This window comes from Crotalus tigris, unplaced genomic scaffold, assembly GCF_016545835.1.
Source record: "Crotalus tigris isolate CLP2741 ecotype Arizona unplaced genomic scaffold, ASM1654583v1 scf7180000023677.1417738, whole genome shotgun sequence".
NCBI lineage: Eukaryota > Metazoa > Chordata > Lepidosauria > Squamata > Viperidae > Crotalus > Crotalus tigris.
In genome coordinates this window covers 908,741-929,509 of record NW_024100113.1, presented here as the reverse complement: position 1 = coordinate 929,509, position 20,769 = coordinate 908,741, and the positions used below count along the sequence as shown (strand labels likewise).

Sequence of the window (20,769 nt, the reverse complement as noted above, 5' to 3'; positions counted from 1 at the left end):
TCAATAAAGTCTTCCTGAAGTTTCATCTGCAGTGCCTTGAAGCCCCCAACATTTTGAAAAATATGTGATTGCCAATCTTGAAGTAGAGGAGGAAAGCAGCCTGAATTCAAAAAGGTTTTTGAGATGAATTTTCACAAGTTCAGTTTTAATCCCCCCTAACTCTAAGGATCAAACTTCTCAGTAGCAGACTGAAAGATGAACCACAGCACCCAAGCTTTAGATAAGTGTCCAGTTATTTTCCACAGGGAAGCAAATTTAAATAGAAGTTTTTTGGGGGGAGAGGGGGGAAGTTAGAAAAAAAACATTAAAAGACTGCACTTTACAAATGCAATAAATATATACTGTAGTCTTGAAATTTCATGGCAGATAAAGGCATAAAACTTTCTATGCTATGGAATAGAAAAAGAAAAGAGGCACTATTAGAGCTCTTAGCATAATTTTCATAATAATGGTTTGTAAGAGTTCTTATACTCACAATTGGAATAGTAACTGTTTTATATCATGCTTTGTTTTGTTTTTACTGACATATAAGTCTAGCACTGTCATTATGTGAGATGGTTGAAAATATAAAGAAATAATAAAGAAATACATGTTCATAAGAATAAAATGTGATTGAAGAGTTGTCAAATGCTTACCACACATATAAAAATTAAATTCTGATCAGTCTGTCTATAAATAATCAAAGTACTGTTTATTTTAATCATGGGGTACATATTTATTATTAATTTGTATCCCACCTTTATTATTTTTATAAATAATTCTTTGCAGCAACCAACACACCTTTCTCCTCTTATTTTCCCGTCCAAAACAACCTTGTGAGTTGGATTTATATGAAAAAATATATGTTGTTTATTTGTTCATATAACTTTTGCTCCACGTGATTTTTTTAATCTGAGACTGTACGTGGTTAACAAAATTATAAAATGTCTCATTGTCACTTATATAGGCAGACACTTCTTAGTCTTGTTAGTCTCATTCTTGGAAGGAATTCTCAATCTTGAATATTGAGGGTCTCATTCTTGGTTTTAAAGGTATCTGCCAATTGACATCTTCTCATATGGTGTTCTAGTCAACAAATAAACTAATCATAAATATTGAGTAAAATCCTCCATAATCTAGAGGAAGTTCATGGAAATGAGACTTTCCATAGCTAAGTGTCTAGCATTGCAGTGGTAGGAGTTGCAGATAAAAATAATTCCTGCCTTCAACAGACATTTTGCTTTTTTATATAAATATCTTATATTTAACCCCAATTAAATTCAAGAGTTCTCCTAATTGGTCCATCTACAGTAAGTATTACGATGGTCTAGTTTCAGTTATTTTATGTAGGCATTTCTATTTACAACTGAATTGAAGCTGCAGTCAGGCATATGAGGATTGCTTCTGCAAGCTGGGTTTGTTGTATTTTTCTGACTGTTATGGTCCTTAATCTCATTTCAATGTAATGCTTTAATCTTTCAATAGGTTTTTTTATATATTTCAAAAAATCAACATCCCAGCAGATATGATAGTTCTTGCTTCAGCTAAATATCAGTCCATTTTGATGAAATGTAAAGCTTCAGTGCTTTTAGTAAATATCTTCAAGAGGATTCCAATATAATTTTAAAAATATCTTGTTTGTAAATGTGGGTGTGTACATGTGTGTGTAAAATAGTATTTTTTGAAGTTTATTAAAAGATATAACTTTTTGCTGATTCTGTAATTAATATTACAATTAGCATTTCTTCAAAAAAGTAGACTTTTTTTGCAATCATGTATATAATATGGTTAACTAATATTGCAAACTAAAGAGAAATATTAGCGTACTATGAATGAAGGAAATATACAAGTTTCAGGATAATGTTGTAGGTTCCAACCTGGGTCAGTCACCAGGACCAGAAGTTTATTCTTCCTCTGCTCCCAGATTACATTAATCTACTACTCTATTTTGATTGTGTAGGAGGGTGCAGGTAGTCCTTGATTTACAACAGTTTATTTAGTGACTGTTCAAAGTTACAACACCACTGAAAAAAGTGACTTAGGACCAGTTTTTCACACTTATGACTGTTGCATTGTTCCCATGGTTACATGATGAAAATTTGGATGATTGGCAACTGGTTCATATTTATGACTGTTGCAATGTCTCAGCGTCACCTAACCCCCTTTTATGACCTTCAAGCAAAATAAATGGGGACACCAGATTCACTTAACAACCATGTTCCTAACTTAACAACTACAGTGATCCCCTTAACAACAGTGGTAAGAAAAGTCTTAAAAAGAGACAAAATTCACTTAACAATTGTCTCACTTAGCAACAGAAATCTTGGGCTCAATTGTGGTCATAAGTCAAGAACTAGCTGTACATACTTTGAAAATAAACCTAACCTGTTATATAAAAACTGCTATGGCTTGAGTGAAGAAAGAAAGATAAATACTATGCTAAATCTCCTAGGAGGGAAAAAAATAGAAAAGTAGAAAGGCCCCATCCAAAAGCTGAAATAAAATAAAACAAAATAAATAAGCAGGTAAACACAATTAAAACTAAAGCAAAAACAAACCCATTCCAGTCCTAATTTATATTTAATTCTGAATTAGTCTCCCTTTTAGCAGTGTACATACTGCAGGAATATTGTATTGTTATTGTGGTATCCCTCCATACAGCAGTTAGGGGAAAATTTATATTGCTTTTATCCAGTGCTTTTTTTAAAAAAAAAAAAAAAAGGTGCCAGAACTCACACACGTCATACAACCTGCCTTGCCTACCCTACAAGATCCTTTCTGGGCGTTCTATGAGAAAAAAAGCCCTGCTTTTATCCCACATTTATTATTTTATAGATAATTCAAGGTAGCAGACATATCTAATACTCCTTGCTCATCTTATTTTCTCTACAACAGCAACCTTGTGATTGGTTTGGGCCCAAAGTCACTCAGACAGCTTTCATGCCTGAGGGAAGATTAGAAGTCCTGTTTTGTATGAAGTACTAGCTTTATTTTTCAAAGAATTCTATGTATCATCTTAAACCCAGGTAACCAAATGATAATATTTTTTTACTAGATGAAAACATGACCCATCAAGAGCAACATTTCCTCTTACTTAAAATGGCAAGTCACATCAGAAATTCTATGGCTAGAGTTAAAAGTAAGATGTTTTTAAAAAACTATCTCTGCATTGTTGCCAAGAAACCTGAATGAGTGTGTTCCTATAGTCACGAAGAGCTAAGGCCGAGTGGAAAGAGTTAAATTCTTTACCTAGAATTTAAGAATGAGAATCATGAGCTATATTGTCAAAATGGATTTCTCTTTGAGGAATTGTATCTGGGTTGTTATCTTTCTGAACAGTTTAGAGGCTGAAATGGATTTTTGGCAAAGTAGTAGGAATGTGCAAGGTTTCAGATTAGAAGGCAACATACTTTTTTGGGAGACTTCAGGTAACAAATGTGGCTTGTACCTGTTTACATCCCCTATAGTAAACCATCCCTTTATATGAGAAACCATCCTGCTATTCAAAAAAAAAAGTATATATATTTGCAAATATGTACTATATTCATGCCCTGTATGCGCCAAAGCAATATTTTCAAAACCTTTGGTTGTGAAGTCCTGCACAACATTATTATATAATGTTCTATCTAGAGCTAAGCTGTATGAAGGCCTGACATTTATTTAGAACTTCAAATTAAAACCCAATGTGAAAAGAAAATCAAACACACTGAAGATGCATTATCAGACATAGGCAGCTAGGATGTAAATAAAGCAATCATCAGGAAAATAAATAAATAATATTATTTGTGTTCAATTTTTTCATGTAACATAGGATGGTGTACAAATATGATATATAAACAAAAGCACCTATTTTGCAAGATTTCAGGACATGATTCCAAACAATGCAAAACATTCACAGTATTGTACAAGCATTTCTGTTTTTGCCATCATCCCTTGTCAAATGCAGAAGCAAAAGGGTACAGGAGAAAGGCAGAAGGACAGAAAAGGCCCCCAAGAAATAAGTAGTGTTTTAAACTTAATGTGATTAAATTTATTAAACTCTCCGAATCTGAAATAGACTTAGGGGAACTTGCCTATCTCTAGCCAGTGCTGTCTGTTCAGCAATGGGTTAAATTCAAATATATTGAAATCACTAAAAACAAGCAATGCTACTACAACAACAGCAATAACAGAAAATCAGAAAAAGACATGCAAATAAAAGAAGAATGCTTTTTTAAAAAAGCAAAGGTAATACCAATAGTGATAAGTGACTTGGATGCAATCCCAAAACATCTGGAGCACCACTTGAATACCATCAGCATTTACAGAATCACCATCAGTCAATTGCAAAAGGCAGCTTTAATCCGAACAGCTTACATTCTGTGTGATGCTTTTAATTGATCAAACAACTCTATGCCAGGTTTCATTGGGAAGGCCTGTATAGATGGATACAAATGTCAAATCCAGACTAAGCTTCTAACTGACTATGTGGCCAATCATAGGAAACATATCCACAGGAACACACTTTGTTGCAGAAGCATTTTAACACATAATACTTGAACAAAGCCTAAGTTGATATTTTGGCCTGAAAAAGTGCCCTCTGAAATTGTGAAAAGTTAGCATAAAAGCAGATATTCCACTTGATGATTTGTTTCATTTTCATCTATTTGTTTATTTATATCCCACCTGTATATTACTTTTTACAAGTAGCACAAAGCGGCAAATATATCCAACACACACTTTCCTCTTCTTATATTTCCCAGACTTTCTGTCCTTTCTGCAAAGTGAATCATTCTCACAGGCCAACCTTGCAGTATTGTCTTTTAAACATGTCTTCCTTTTTAATTCTTATGTTTTAAATGTTATTCTTTTCATACAGGTAGTCCTCGACTTAGTTCACTTAATGACCTTTTGAAATTACAACAGCACTGAAAAAAGTGACTTATGATCATTTTTCACACTTATCACCATTGCAGCATCCCCATGATCACATGATTTAAATTTGTATGCTTGACAACTGACTCACCTTTATGACAGTTGCAGTGTCCCAGGATCGCGTGATCCCCTTTTGTGACCGTTGGACAAGCAAAATCAATGGGGAAGCCAGATTCACTTAACAACAGTGTTACTAATTTAACAACTACAGTGATTCACTTAACAAAGGTGGCAAGAAAAGTCATAAAATGAGGCAAAACTCACTTAGCAAATTTCTCACTTAGCAACATAAATTTTGGGCTCAATTGTAGTCATAACTTGAGGATTACCTATATCAGGGTGTCAAACTTGTAACATCACGTGACATGTTGTGACATATTGTGACTTTTTTTCCATTGCCAGCAATGGAGTGGGTGTGGTTTCGCCATGACACATCCAGCCCATGGGCCGGCAGTTTGACACCCCTGACCTATATGAAAAGGGGAAGAGACAACTAGAAAAAGGACAAAGGAAGGGAAATAACCAATAACATCAGAGAAATAAAAGACAAAATAAATATGTGTTATATTATTTTTAAAAATCATTAAAACTTATACTTAAATGTATAATTAACTCACTTGAAATAATATTGTTAATTATTTCTATTATGTAGACAGCCAGCTTGTTAGCAGAAACCAGATGCTAAGAATCCAGGATTGCAAATGTTAGATGACTTTATTCGAATTTATTTGAAGATCCTTGCAAATAATTAATATTCAGCATAGCAATATTCCTTAATTATTTGTAAAGGTGTTATATATATTTATTTTTAGTAATAAATCTGAAATTTCAGATGCTGATAATGCAATCTGGACTGAACTATAAAATCAGGAAATATTTTAATTAATTATATTGCCATTTCATAATTCCACGGAATGCAAGTTCTTGCTATAATAAATTATTAGCAGACATGGAAACTAAAGTATTAATTGCTTTCTCATTCATTATAAAGCAAACAAACAAATCCTTTTATTTTCAAATAAAATAAACTCTTATCCTAGAATATGAGTTTATCTGTGAATAAGGCCCAAATTTTACTTCCATAGCAGTATCTTCCAATTGTAAGTTTTTGTCTTTTAACATAGGAAATACAGTAAAGCTATAGTTAAAAGTAGAGCCAAGCCCCAACCATGAGGTCAAAGCATTTACATAATCTTACACATTATGACCATAATGTTTTTATGAATATATAACTATATTCCATATAGAATTAAATCAAAATGTAGTGATAAAAACAAAAAGTTGGAAATATTAAAAAAACCCATCATTTTATTATATCCATAAAGTAGATAAAGAAATGCTAGGATTTGTCCACAATTAACTCTTAATATTGTATTGGTCTGCTTGAAACAAATTTAAGCAATGTACCAAGAATACCTCTAATACAAGGGTGTCAAACTGCCAACCTGCAGCCCGGATGCGTCACCAGGAAAACACGCCCACTCCATTGCCGGCAATGGGGAAAAAGCTCCAATATGTCGCGCGACGTCATGTGATATCGCGAGTTTGACATGTCTGCTCTAATATCTCAATCTTGAAAAGATGCTCAGTTTTTACATTATTCCTTGACTTTAAACTCATTGCAATTAAGTCTCTTATCATTTCAGAGATATCTATATAACCATTCATTTGTGCATATGTCTTATTGTTACCAGATCAAATTCAACCAACTGCTGGGTATCAGAAAAGACTTAAAAATTGATCACATCCATGTGCATTTATATATATTCAAACAAGAAACAACCCCACACACACTAGGACTGATGATGTACTTAAGTCAGGTAATACAACTTCTGGAAGCAAGCAAATAAGCTCAGAGATTACCAAGTTTTCTTGGTAAGATTTGAGAAGAGTTTCAGCATTGCCTTCTTAGTGATCATCAAAGGAGGCTTTGGGTAAAAGCATGTTTCAGTAATCCAACAACAGAATTATAGAAATTGCATATTAATAAAAATGGCTTCTACCACTGTGACTGGTCTAGGTTGACTTTGTGTTGAAGCCAAGACTAGAATTCAAGATCTTCCAGCATCTAGCCTGGTGCCTTAACTGCTGCACCACTCTGGCTCTCCTCCAGTAAATACCTGGCCAATAAAACATTGTAAATTAAATCACTTTTTTAAGTGCTTTATTGATAACCTGAGTAATACCTTATGATTGTGGGTATTAATATATGCACTCAACAAACTTTTTTTTTTTTTTTGCTTTTTACAATAAACAATTATAGGTCCCCTAGTTAACTATTATCAAGATAAAAAAGGAGTGTAATTATTTGTTATCCTCAGTTTTTAATCCATAAATGATTTTTTCCGTCTGCTCCCCTTTGGGTTTATTTTCTTTAACATTGTTCTTTTTTCTTGTCATATATTTATATTTCTGTATTGTATTTTGTGTTTCAGTGTTTTAACAATTGTAAACCACTCACATCTACTGGGAGTCAGGTGGCATATAAATTTAATTATACATATACGTATACGTAATTTAGCTTTGCATACATCTATCTTTGCATTTCAGTAATAATTTGAAAGCTAACTATATGTTCTAGATATTTTATGAAATGAAATTATGTGATAATGAGACAGTAAAATTGCTTTGGCAATTTTGTAATAACTGAAGTGGCAGGTTCCCTTGAGTTCTTGTATTCTGAGTTTTTACATAATTTAAAGTTAAGAATGCTATTTAAAGAAAAGTGGAAAGACACAATGTTTCTACAAAGTAACCTTTCTTTTATTAAACAGGACAATAACTATGCCATCAATTTGTAAAATTAAATTTTTAATAGTAACATCTACATGTCCCTAGTGAAATAAGAACAATTGTCAAGAAGATGACAGTCGTCTCTGGGGATGGGGTAGGATCACAAGGCATTTTGTCATCTGACTGAATGGTTATTATTCAGCTTCTATCAATACACTGTAGTCCCCAGCTAGTTAAGAGACCTAGGGTAAATTTTATGTGATCTATCTTACAAGAACAAAATCTGGAAAGCTGTGGAATGACTGCCAGGAAGCTCCCACTGTAGTCCTTCTGAACTTGCTATTTAAAATGTTCTCCTTACTTTGCTTAATTTTATGTTTGAGTTTATTTGGCTGACCTTTCAAATCAGGACAGTACAAAATCTTGTGAACTCCCTCCCTATATTACCATTAATTATGGACAAATGGTAGGTGATACTCCTGCTACACAAACTTTGCCTTTCTTAATTTACTTAACTTTAAACATTTAGAATTTTTTGTTTTTCGACTAATATTTTGGGGTAAGATGATCTTGAATGGTCAAGTCACTAAGCCTTAATTTGCACAACAGATTTTGGAACTGAAAGATTTTTAATTGTTAAGTTAGTTAAGTCTAATTGTTCTATGAAGTCTGGAGAAAGTGATAAATAAAAGAGTAATTAAAGTTGGGGTAGGGTGAATCTTGGGCCAAGAAGATGTTAGGTGATAGTTTGCTCCTTTAATCACCAATGACATCTGGCAAAGTTTTATTGTCCATGGTTCTTTTATCAGTAATCCTTGTTTAGTGACTATGTCATTTAGTGGCCATTCACAATTATGGTGTTGATGAAAAGATAACTTTGCAATCCATACTCATCTTTATGATCTTCACCTGTTTGTAAAGCAAAGGAAAACTGAAGTGGACCAGTCACAGTTTCACTTTGTTTAATGAGCAGTTCGCTGGCCCTATTTGTGGATGATAAATGTACCTGTAAATATGACAGAGAGGAGTCTTCTTTCTTTCTTTCTTTCTTTCTTTCTTTCTTTCTTTCTTTCTTTCTTTCTTTCTTTCTTTCAACCTGATTTTGAAGCAAAGTTTTCTCAACAACAAACCCAACACCCACAGAATTGTCATCAGGTTTAATTTTTCTCCACTTCAGAGCAGACTGTAATTTTCCTGATAGGATGGAAAATTCTGTTACAGTCATTCATTGTAAATAACTTTTTAGAATAGAATTCTTTTTTTCTGCTTGTTTTAATACCTGGAGAACAATAATTTTCTATTTTAGATTTTATATTGTTTGAAATGCTGCTCTGTTTCTGGGATTTCACATTGATAATAACTTCATTTATCACTGAATTGGATAGAGTAGAGTGTTCATTCTATCGCCAATGCAACAGTTTCAAATTAGAATACTTTCATTCCACTTAATTGTTGATAATTTTTGCTTTGGCATTCTGTCTTTCACATAAGCTCTTATCATTTTATCAGCTCTCTTTTCATTTCAATTTATTTTATCTCTTCCACTTGAACACAGAATAAAGGCAAACAGATTTTGTTCTCCATTTTTAAATATACCTTTTGGGGTTTTGAGGACTGTATTTTGATATAGATGTTTTTCCCAAAAAATATTTTTTTTTGCATCTGACTATCTTGTGGCTCCATTTAACTGCTAATTAAAAAGGAAAGCAACAGTAAAAAAAAATGACCCATCAATAATCTACCTTGGCACTCAACTCTGATGATGCAAATTAGTAATAATGACAGGTGAAGCATACACTTTAGCATACTCTCAATATGGCTTCATTTGATCAAGTTTTATTTTATATTCTGATCTAAATACATTCTTCTTTTATCAGGAATTGCTTGCTTACAAAGCTGAAAGGCTTGATTATGTGTAAGTTTTTTATTCTCAGAGTGAGAGCATTGTACAAATATAATTGCATATTTAAGTGCATTTGGAAATGTAGGAATATATTGGCACTGTTTCTTCTGATGTAAATGGACATCATTGTATCTTTTTAGAATAATGTGGGTAACTGGCTAATTGGATATTAGGTGCTCAGAGTGAAATAATCACATGTATTATGTGGGTATGTTATTAATTTTGTTCAGGAGACTCTGGTTTTCTACTGCTTTAGATATAGATATGAATTTACCAGTAGTTTAGAAACTATCAGGAAGAAAATGATAATGATATTGCATATTTTTATGATCATGGAAAAATGATGCTTCCAAGGCTGGAAGAGCATTCATTTTCTATTAGTTACAGTATATAATGGTGTAGAGCATTGACTCCTTTTTCTATATTAAAATGAGCATTTTGTGACCAGCTGCATTTAGATTGCATGTATTAATTCACATGTAGTTACTTTTTCTGACAATTGCTAAATAAACAATTAAAATTAGTTATGAATTGTATATATTAGCTTTATGCAGCACATAAAATATACATTTTTCCAGATTTTTGTTGTGATAACTGCCCACCGATCAAATTTTATTCAGTAATGGTCAAGATTCATCTACTTCCTTTATTCATTGTACAATCCCAAATCTTTTCAATATAGTTGGAGAACTAACCAGCATTCGGGGAAATTCCAGGCAAACGGGCATAAATCTACTAATATAATGTTGGAGACTGTACCAATTCTCTTTCTCCACCACACCATTTCTTTAAAATAATTTATGTAGGACATAAATATAAGAAAAGATGTGTGTAAAACAATTCAGTGATCATTGCATTCTAGTTCAAGAAGTGATTATTTTAATTCCAATTCTTATTCATATTAATGCTAGACTCAGGATCTGATATAAACTGATACTAATACTAATACTGATACTAATTTCATATAATATTTCTTATATAATCACAGTGAGTTTTGCAAGGAAGAAATACCAAATATACAAATAAACTAAGAATTTAGCAGAATGCTGACTGGCTGACAGACTATTGAATGCGTGTAGAGGAAACATAAAACAAAGCACTGGAAAATGGGATATCTGGAGCAACAATTATTTTCCAATAAATTGGAAAACTAACTAAGAGCATTTCATTGCAATTCCAGCCTTCTCTTTATTACACAATCTCTTAATATTTACATTCCTCTAGGTCCATAAAAAGGTGAAATGATCTAATGCCTAGACTAAGTGAATACTTCACTATAGACATATAAAATAGCAATAGAATCACCCAGCCTGATTGAAGATACCTGTTGCTGAACCTGGATACAAATTAAACTGTACATGCTGACTGTATATGCTCTGATAATATACAGACTTTTTGAAATGACTAAACAATCAATAAATTTAAAAACAGTACAGGTAGTTAGATTACACCCATCAATTAATACTCATTGGTCACTATTTGATCTTTGAACTTGCTTCCAGACTCATTGATAACTATTTGATCCCTGATACTTGCTTTTCAGAAGAATAACATATTTTTCAGGATTTTTTGGGTTTTCTCCTTTAGTGGCCAAAGTGATGTAATTCTATTCCAGTAATAAATTAAGATTATTAGGTAAGAATTTTATTATCTTTCATAGGGAGTGCTGGAACACCTGTCATTTTCAATGAAAATGGAGATGCACCTGGACGTTACGATATCTTCCAGTATCAAATAACCAACAGAAGTGCAGAATATAAAATCATTGGCCACTGGACAAATCAACTTCATCTAAATGTAAGTTTGTAATTTTGTTTAATGATGTTATTTCATAAATATGACTTAACTTAAAAGCAATGATTTTTTTAAAAATGTATTTGTTTCTTGGGGCTTTTGCATTTATTTAAAATGAGTTTCAGTATTAACTGATCTGTTTATTTAGTACTTAGAATGAGCCACTCAACTCACAACAGGCATTTGATAAAGAGAAAGAGCCTAGAAACCTGTTCCAGAGAACAATATATTTTCTTAGAAGACTGCTGGAATTCTCCAGTTTATTGGCATGCTGTAACATCTTTCAAACATTCACTATTGATAGAATAGCCTTCCTGAAAGTAACACCTCAATGATTACTAATTCTAATTACATTCTGAATTCATCCAGAACCAGTGTTGAATCAGCCCATTATTTGTCAGAAAAGGATTGCACATACATGAATGTGTTCTTCTATTTGTCAATATTCCATTGAAAATGCTCAATGACAAACCAGCTGATGATTAAATAAAAATAACAAATTAATAAATATAATTTAAACAGTGAATTTTGATTGGCCAAAAAAGATTCGTATAGTACTAGTTTATATTGTAACAGGCCAATGATAAGAATAACAAAATAACAGTGATTTACAAATGATTACTACTCTGAGGCTACTTTGCAATAATTATGACTGTGCTACCAACAGTAATACATAAAATAGGTTCCTATATCCAACCACTAGACCTCTTTACCATATTTGCTGTTAATTTTTGACTCTTTTCTGGCAAGAGGCTATCCAGTTATTGCTATTATTCAAGCAAAAATATGCAGTATTTGGCTAAGAAGAAGTTTCTCATTCTGCCTATAGCGTAAAAATAAAAATATAAATCTTTGATGCAGAAAAGTATAAGAGCAAAATGATAGAACATTTTTAAATTTCATTATCAACATGAAAGCATGGTAAATGATGTTTTCAATGCCTTCAATATTTTCTAGTAATGTTATGGTTTATGGTCAATTACAATTCCTATCAATAGTAATTCCAAGAACAATTATATATGAATTATATGGAACTTTAAAAAGATTAAAGGAAAAATTTATGATCCTCATGACGCTAGTGAAAAGCTACCCCGGCATTTTCCTTTACTCGGATAACTGTTTCTTATATTGTAAATTGAACTTTAATTATTGTCATTTTAATACACCTATACAGAGATTTTACCCTCTTGGCTTTTCCTTTTAATATTGTTTTAAATGTTATTAGACCTTCCCCAAACATTGAGATTGTTTTCAAAGTTCCATATAATTCACAGATATTCTAATATTTTCTCTTGAAATTACTATTGATAGCAGATGTATTGAATTAATTACTTAACTTCTAAAGTTGCTGCTGCTTATCCAACTATAAGATATACAAATCAGAGAAGTTCTAGGAATAATAGAATGAATTTTTTTTGTCCAGTATTTCCCCAAAAAGTGTGCTCAATGGACATATTCTTTCTAATCAATTTTAATTGCCAGGAGTTTTGATATATTTGAAGTGATATATCACAAGTAATTGTCAGTATCTTTCATAAACGTGTGCTAGATATGGCATAATCTAATTAAGTCAGTGGCATTTGGGTTTTGTTCTGTGATGTGCAATATTTAAAGTTATTCTAGGAAGGCAAGTTTTACTAAATAAATGGGATTTATTCCACAATAAGTATATAGAGAATTTGAACCTTGATATATGAAGATTTCAGTTAATGCTAATCTATTCTCCTACTTTGAAGAAATATTTTCATCCACATGAAAGAATGTCTTTTTTGCCAACAAATAAAATAATTTCTTTAAAAATTTGTAATGTTGGGAAGAACTTGTGCCTTATTTTGTACATCAATTCTCTCTTTTATAATTGGTTACTGTTAAATTTATGTTGAGCTTCTGACCCTTTATATTAAAAATTTATTCACCTTATCAAGAAGAATCTTATGATTTAAATCAACAGCAGTTCCTTGAGTAGTCAGATGATCATATAATGGCATAGAATAATTCCAATAAGATGTGTAGTTAAAAAAAACTGTGTGTAAAGAAAACCTAACCTTCATATCTCATCTTCTTTTCTTATGGGATTATCCAAACAGATGAAAATTCTGCACATCATTAGCTAATATCATGCATCATTGTTAAACCAATTCTTAATACAAGAGTTAATTACAGACTTTTTAAAATGAATATTGTTTTGATGCTTATTATACCAATCCTTCTTATGTATTTAATCATAATTCTAATGGTAGCATTTCTGTACATTACTTATTGTTTGTCAATATCAAGAGACCCACTGCAGTCAATTTAGAGGACTTTGTTTCCTTGGAATCATTATAAGGTAGCTGAATGACATTTTGCCAGTTTTTCTCAAGTTTCTATTGCTTTATACTTAAAATGTTGTTCAACTTTCTTTCTGGCAGTTATTCTAATCTATTAATGGTAATAAAGCTGATAAAACTGTTTTGATGATGAAATGGAATAATTTCATGTATACTTCCCTAAACCTTGTGGAAACAGAAAGATAGAGATTACAAGTCATGAATATGTAATTGTTGTTTACTGTTTGTCTATTACTGGCTATGCTATACAACCTACAATCTTATTAATTAATTAAAAGAAATAAGTACTGCATGTAGTAGGTTTACCAATATATTTGCTTAGATTTAGCTATAAAATGCAGTCATATATGTTTCTGCTTAGAAGTAAGTCCCACTTAATTTAATAATAATTAGATTAAATACGATATGTAGGGTAGTAAGTATAATATATTATACTTCTAATATTTTGATATTTATTTGTTTATTTATTTATTAAATTATTAAACTTACATGCTGATCATCTCGCCAGAAATGATTTTAGGCAGCTTACATTCATTCAATTTAAATGCATTATACTGTAAACCATTAAAATAATAAATAGAATAATAATGATAATAATAATATGCAAAAATGTTTGTAAAATGCAACTAATGAGAATAACATCATATACATTGTTTCTCAACATAGTTTTCTAATACTAAATTGAAATGGTGAATGTCAAAAAAAAAAAAAATGAAGATCCTAACACTAAACCTAACTCATTTTGTACCTGTTCTTACATATAGCAAGTCCTACCTCAATGTTCTAGCTTTAAAAATTCTGACAATTACAATATTAACTCAGAGAAGCTAATGTGTATCTACCATATGTCAACAAAGGAGTACAGTACTGTAGTGTTTAAATAACAGGATTGCTTAAGCATGGTTGCCAAGGATATACAAAAATTTTGCGCAAACTCATTAGTATTATGGGCAAAAAAGCATCATGTAGTGTGTAGTTTATAGAGTATTTTTACATGAGAACCTAATCATTCTTGCTTATACTAAAACAAACCATGACTTGATCCACTGTGTGAACTCAGGCATAATTTCCTTTTGTTTGATTTCTTGTTCTTTATATTTTACTATTTGTTTATGATGTATGCTATATACAATGTAATCAGAGGTATCACATGGGCAGGGAGAATTAAGGGGAACAATTTGTTATTATTTGTTTTGCTCTTTCTATTGCCTCCATGATATTTTAAAAATCCTAGTGCATGGGTGTCAAACTGCTGGCCCGTGGGTCAGACACATCACGAGGAAACAGCGCCCACCCAATTGCCAGCAATAGGGAAAAAGCTCCGATACATCGCATGATGTCATGTGATATCATGAGTTTGACATGTCTGTCCTAGTGTATAACCCTCCCCTAGGGTTACTTCAGGGATTGAGGGGCAAACAAATAAATAAATAAAACAAGACGTGGTATTGCCTCGTCACTTTGCAAGACCTCTTCCTTTGGACATGCATCATAACATGTATGAAAGTAATATAAGAAGTTCAGTATTTTGGCAGATTGTCATCTGAAATTGTGGATCCATAAAAAGCAATACAGGAAATATTGCTTTCCTGGGGAAGGATACCATGTTCATGACCCAATATAGTATGCTTTTTTAAAAAAATTGAATCAGAATACTCTTATCATCAGCTTAACCAATCACATAATAAGGCTATGGGAAAATGGGGGGAAAGATGGAGTGTTCTTGTGTCAGAAGACTGCAAGCCCATTGAGGAATGTAATGGCTTTCTTTTAAGATTCTCAAAACATGATCAGTATATTTTATTGCAAATTTAACAGGGTGCAACTTTCAAGGAATTCTAGTTCTAACAAAGAGATAGAATTGAATGGCTTTAAATTTGTAGTTCAAAGTTGCTTCAACATGGATCTCCTTTTCTATACTTTTCCTGCTCTTTCTCTAACAATTTAACATTCTAGGACAATTGGATACTCCAACAATTTCTGAAAGGTTTATATATACATATATTAGAGTTAGCAGACTACAGCTGCAAAAATACAGACAGATATTACATGTTTATAAATTATAGCATATAGACAACTGCCATATTAGAAATATTTAAGCAGGTTATGAAGTAGCGCTTCAACTACGATCCTGGAAAGTTGCAGTGAATCATATTATACAATAATGGCTGGTTAAAATAATGAACAAGTAATCTGGTTTTGCATGCTATATTTGGCATAATAGCAAAGTCTTTGCAACTTGTTTTCATGATAGGAATATTCAAAATACTCTGATGTTAAATAGCACAAATATATCTTTTTAACAGGCAAAGGGACAAAATTTAAGCAGAGGAATCCATTTAATCAAATTAAGGAATAAATCAATATCAACGGATAGTTGTATTCTGAGAGAACAGCTGGATATTGTAGCCAGGACATGTTAATCCTGAATGTTCACTATCATGAGACTTAATTTTTCTTTTCTTGGTGCCGCATCAAACATTTAGATTTATTTTACAGGTAACTGTTTTTCAATGGACATCGGAGTGGTTTCTTCAGTCTGTTGTGCTGCTTCTATTTCTATCAATATGATAGTGGCTCTCCTTTCTGGGCAGAAAATGCTGAGTCTGCCTTGGAAAAAACTTACAAAATCTTGAGGATACCTATGTCAGCAGATTTTGCTGACATCCGGATTTCCTTTTAGTTTCAGAATTGCTTTCTGCCTTTACCCCTTAGTAATGTAAATGCTTCAGGCACACTCTCTCTTCACGTTCTTTTCAAAGCTAATATAGCTGTTAGGAAGATAGATATTTTTACTTAAAAAAATAACAAATACCATTCAAGATTAAAGTAAGTTTTTTTTTAACTTTCTGTAAAACATGGTATGTTTGACTCATCAATAATTTATGCAGAACAACAGCTGACAAAAATGGGAAAAATCTACATTTAAACAATTGTGCAAATAAAGGAAAGCTGTTGAAGCAAAGCATTATCTATTCTCAGGCCATCATATGATGTCTTGAGATCTTGCAGACAATTCTTTTGTATGTCTCCTTGGGATAGCTTTATAAAATAGACAGGTAACTCTTATTATTTATATTAAATCTGTGGACATTCTCCCTTTCTGCTAGAAGTCATTCAAGGTGACTAACAATACAGAAATCTGGTAGACATAGTTAAAATCAATATTGACTAATTCAAAATGAAGAGAGCTGGGTAAAGGAGAAAGAGAGAAAAGAACAACTCTGGAAGGAAGGAACCTCAGAAAGTGAGGACATCTGTAAGAAAATCTCTTTTAATGATCCTATCATTAGATAGATTCATATCCACAGAAAGCCATGTTCCAGATATGGCTGGCTGGGAATTCTAAGAGTTGGTTGAAGTTCCTACATCTTAAGGGTGCTGAGCTTGAGAAACACCAATTTAGACCTTTAAAGCACAACAACTTTCAAGTGTTCCTAAAAAATAATGAGCAACCAATGAATGTCTTTCAAGATAAGAGGTGGATGGTAATGGTGAGGAAAGAGTAATGTGTTTCTGGTATTAAGCACAATTTGGCGTCTGTCTTTTGTGTTATGTTCTTACTAAACCCAAAGGAGGATAGTTTGTAAAACAAAGCTAGAATACATTTTTGCATGTATTCATGCACAAATTTCTTCCGTATTCATCAATACTTTTTAAAGGAAAAAACCTAATTTGCAAAAAAAGGTATGCTTTTGCCTTCAAAATATACAGTACCTTCTTGCATTTCTAAATGAAAGATATAGAAAAATATGCATTTTATAACTAGTTTTATTTTAAATTCAGTAACATTTTGAGCTACACATTCAGAGACATGTGAAAATCCAAAGGATCATTTAGTTGTGGTCTGCATGTTAATTTTGGATGTGGTAAGCTAGTCAGGTATCTTCAATGTCTCTAGATAATTAGCCGAGAAAACCTACATGGATGCTTTTGATATCTGTGTGAGAAACAGCCAATTTTAACAAGCTAATTTTCCTTTAAAATTCTGTCCATGTTTTACCTAAGGAAGTGGAATGTCCAAATTTGCAATGGCATGTCAATTTACAATAAAAAACTAGCATGCACTATGGTCATTATTCATTTTTTAGGCATGGAGAAGTGCTGGTGACTATAGTTCAGATTTGAGAATAAACTTGTTTGGGGGGACAGGTAAGTCATCATCCAAGGTAAGGGTGTCAAACTGCCGGCCTGCGGGCTGGATGCATCATCCCAAAACTGTGCCCACCCCATTGCCGGCAATAGAAAAAAGTTGTGATATGTTGTGACACACATGTGATATTGCAAGTTTGACACCCCTGATCCAAGGTATCAGGGGAAAAACTCATTAGAGACAGCATACACAAAAGTCTAACTTTAGGATCCAGAGGTTTATTAGAATTTAGAACACACATCCAATACTTACATTCAATCACCCATTATAGTGAGGATCAAATGAACAAGCAGTCAAGTGGATAGCTTGTGATCAAATGGTCCCAATTCTACCCCAACATCATTCTTTTATACCTTAAAACCACAAACACATAGCTGCTGACCTTGCAGCAAACAGTAATCAGTTCCTTGTTCTTTCTGTTAATCACATCTTTCCACATAACCATTATAACGTGTTGGTTTGAAACTTGCACTCTGCTGCAAGTATCACTTCCTCATTTCCCATACATCCAAATCTCATGTTCTAAATATACATATAAAATGAGCAAACTTGCAAATTCATATTGGGTAAGACACAGCTACAGTGCAAAACAAATATTTTCTTTAAATTATGAAATATGCCATTATATGGACTTTGGTTCAGTACTTTTATAACAGGCATAAGGCCTAACTCGAATCAACTAGGCCTCAAACATTTATGCTCAATAAACCAGTGTTAAGCCAAATATAAGAAAACATTAACATAATTCTTCCTCTGACAAAGGCTAAACACTAAGGTAGCCAGTGTAATTCTGTTCATTTCTGCTCCATGGCTGATCTTGTTTCACTGCCATAGGTATCATTATTCTTGATACATTTTAACTTCTTTTTTCTGACAGCAACAACAAATCATTTAATAAATAAAACAGGGAGCTTATGTCTCTATCTGTATCAACAATTATGTTGATTTTTGTAATGAATACAAAACAAGAATCTTTTTTTAAAATCATCTTTTATTCATTTAAGCATCACACCTGCATATTGCTCACCTATATTGCTTCACAAAAAATGTGTAGATTTAGCAACTTTGAATATTCAGCTTTAAATTTCCAAAGGAGATATAAAAACAATCCTGCAGCACTTGGCATTCATAAATTAGGAAAGCCTTTCTGATTAAGAACAAATCTATTTTTAGGATTGATTCACATACCAGTGAATGTTGTAGATATATGTCCCTAGATATCAAAATCTAGAACATGCCATAAATTGGGAGCATTGTTTGATTTTAAGGTTCTTCTGTTCTTCAATCTGTTCTTGTTTTGGAAATATTACAGACAGCATGGGATACAAAATAAGGGATATACATATGATATATGATAACTTGGTCCTGTTGTTTCCCACAAAAGGCTACAGACCACTGCCTCATAAACTTGCAATATCCTCTCCACAATTTTAAGGGAACAGCAACTTAATATGCTTCCATAGCCATTTTACTCCAGAGAAAGTCCGCTGTCACTGATTCAAAACCCTGGAGTTGGCTGGTGGCTTAAGAGTGCTCTTTGTATATTTGTTATTTTTGTATGGACTTTTTATATGGATGTTATTTTTTTTTTACTTGTAAACCTCCCAGAGTCACTTAGACAGTAAGATAGGCAATCTATAAATTTGATTTCTAAATAATAAAATCCATGGAGAGAAAATAAGGTCCTTGTCATAGGTTTCTTGACTCCACCTTATCAGAGTTATCCAGAATACAATGTGGTTAGATAGGAAACTTTGGTGTATTCTAGATTGATTTCTCTCTGTCCATTTGAGATGAAATTCCCTTTTACTTCCATACCAGTTTTAGTCCAATGCTTCTTTTTCCCACCTTTCTGACAGCTTAGTGGGCACCTTGCTTTGTGCTTCTTAGACATGTTTTAAGGTAGCAGTAGTTGGTTGATATGATCTGTATTCATCCATGCGTGCATAGGATCAGCTTCCTTGAAAAACTATGCTACATTACTGCTGCTCTATTGTTTAGTATTCTACAGAATTGTTTTTTTTTCTTTTTACCATAATGAAAAGAAGATTATGTAATTTTCTTCCATTTTCTTCATAAGTCTGCCAGGTCAGGAAACAGAGAAAGGATTTTACAAATGCTATTTTACTGTTGTAGAATATAACAACAGAATCTTGAAAGCCTGCCAAGAGTATTCTCAGCCAGAATGAGAAATTTGGATTTTTTTTTCACACCTTCTCATTTTACAAGACAGAATTATCATTTATTTTCTCTTAAAAATCCTTACATCATTTAATCAAGGTTGCATCTGTATCCTGTTGCTGCTTTGGTATTAATACCAACTAAAATATGTTCAAAGAAGAGGGCTCCACTGGATATTGTAGCATGCTGTTCTATTTTATTTATTTATTTTTATTTATTAAATTTATTGGTTGCCCAATAAATGGACAGATTACAACATGGTATTAAAAAGATAAAACTATACAAAATTTATAGATAATATAAATAAAATATAATGAATAATAATAATAATAATAATAATAATAATAGTTGGAAGGAAACTTGGAGGTCATTGAGTCCAACCTCCTGCTCAGGCAGGAAACCCTACACCATTTTGGACAAATGGCTGTCCAGTCTCTTCTTAAAAACATCCACTGTTGGAGCATTCACCGCTTCAGGAGGCAGGTTGTTCCATTAGTTAATTGTTCTAACTGTTTCTCCTTAGTTCTAGGTTGCTTCTCTCCTTGATTAGTTTCCATAAAGATCCAAGTAGCCCTTAAAAGATGGGGAGGGAGTGAGTAGAATGAGAATGGAAGGAGGTGAGATTTGTTATTAATCTATTAAACACTCCCATGTGATGCAGTCCCCCCATTGGAGCCACAAGCCAACTGGCAGAGCCAGTTCTTTAAGCTCTTGCAGGAGATCAGGAGGGTTTGAGCCAACCTCACTCTAGAGCAGGGGTGTCAAACTGCCGGCCCATGGGC

At 32.6% G+C, this 20,769-nt stretch overlaps 1 protein-coding gene across 7 annotated transcripts in view; it reads left to right on the top strand.

Annotated features, from left to right (window-relative positions):
* Nucleotides 1–20,769, top strand: part of LOC120297712 (metabotropic glutamate receptor 8) — a 552,386-nt gene that overhangs the window by 443,457 nt on the left and 88,160 nt on the right. For all 7 annotated transcript variants that reach the window (XR_005553869.1, XR_005553867.1, XR_005553868.1 and 4 more), the window contains exon 8: nucleotides 11,190–11,326. Coding sequence is in view for 4 of the 7 variants with exons in the window: in XM_039320663.1 (XP_039176597.1) it covers nucleotides 11,190–11,326 (137 nt within the window). In the remaining 3 variants the exon portion in view is untranslated. The remainder of the gene's footprint in view (nucleotides 1–11,189; nucleotides 11,327–20,769) is intronic.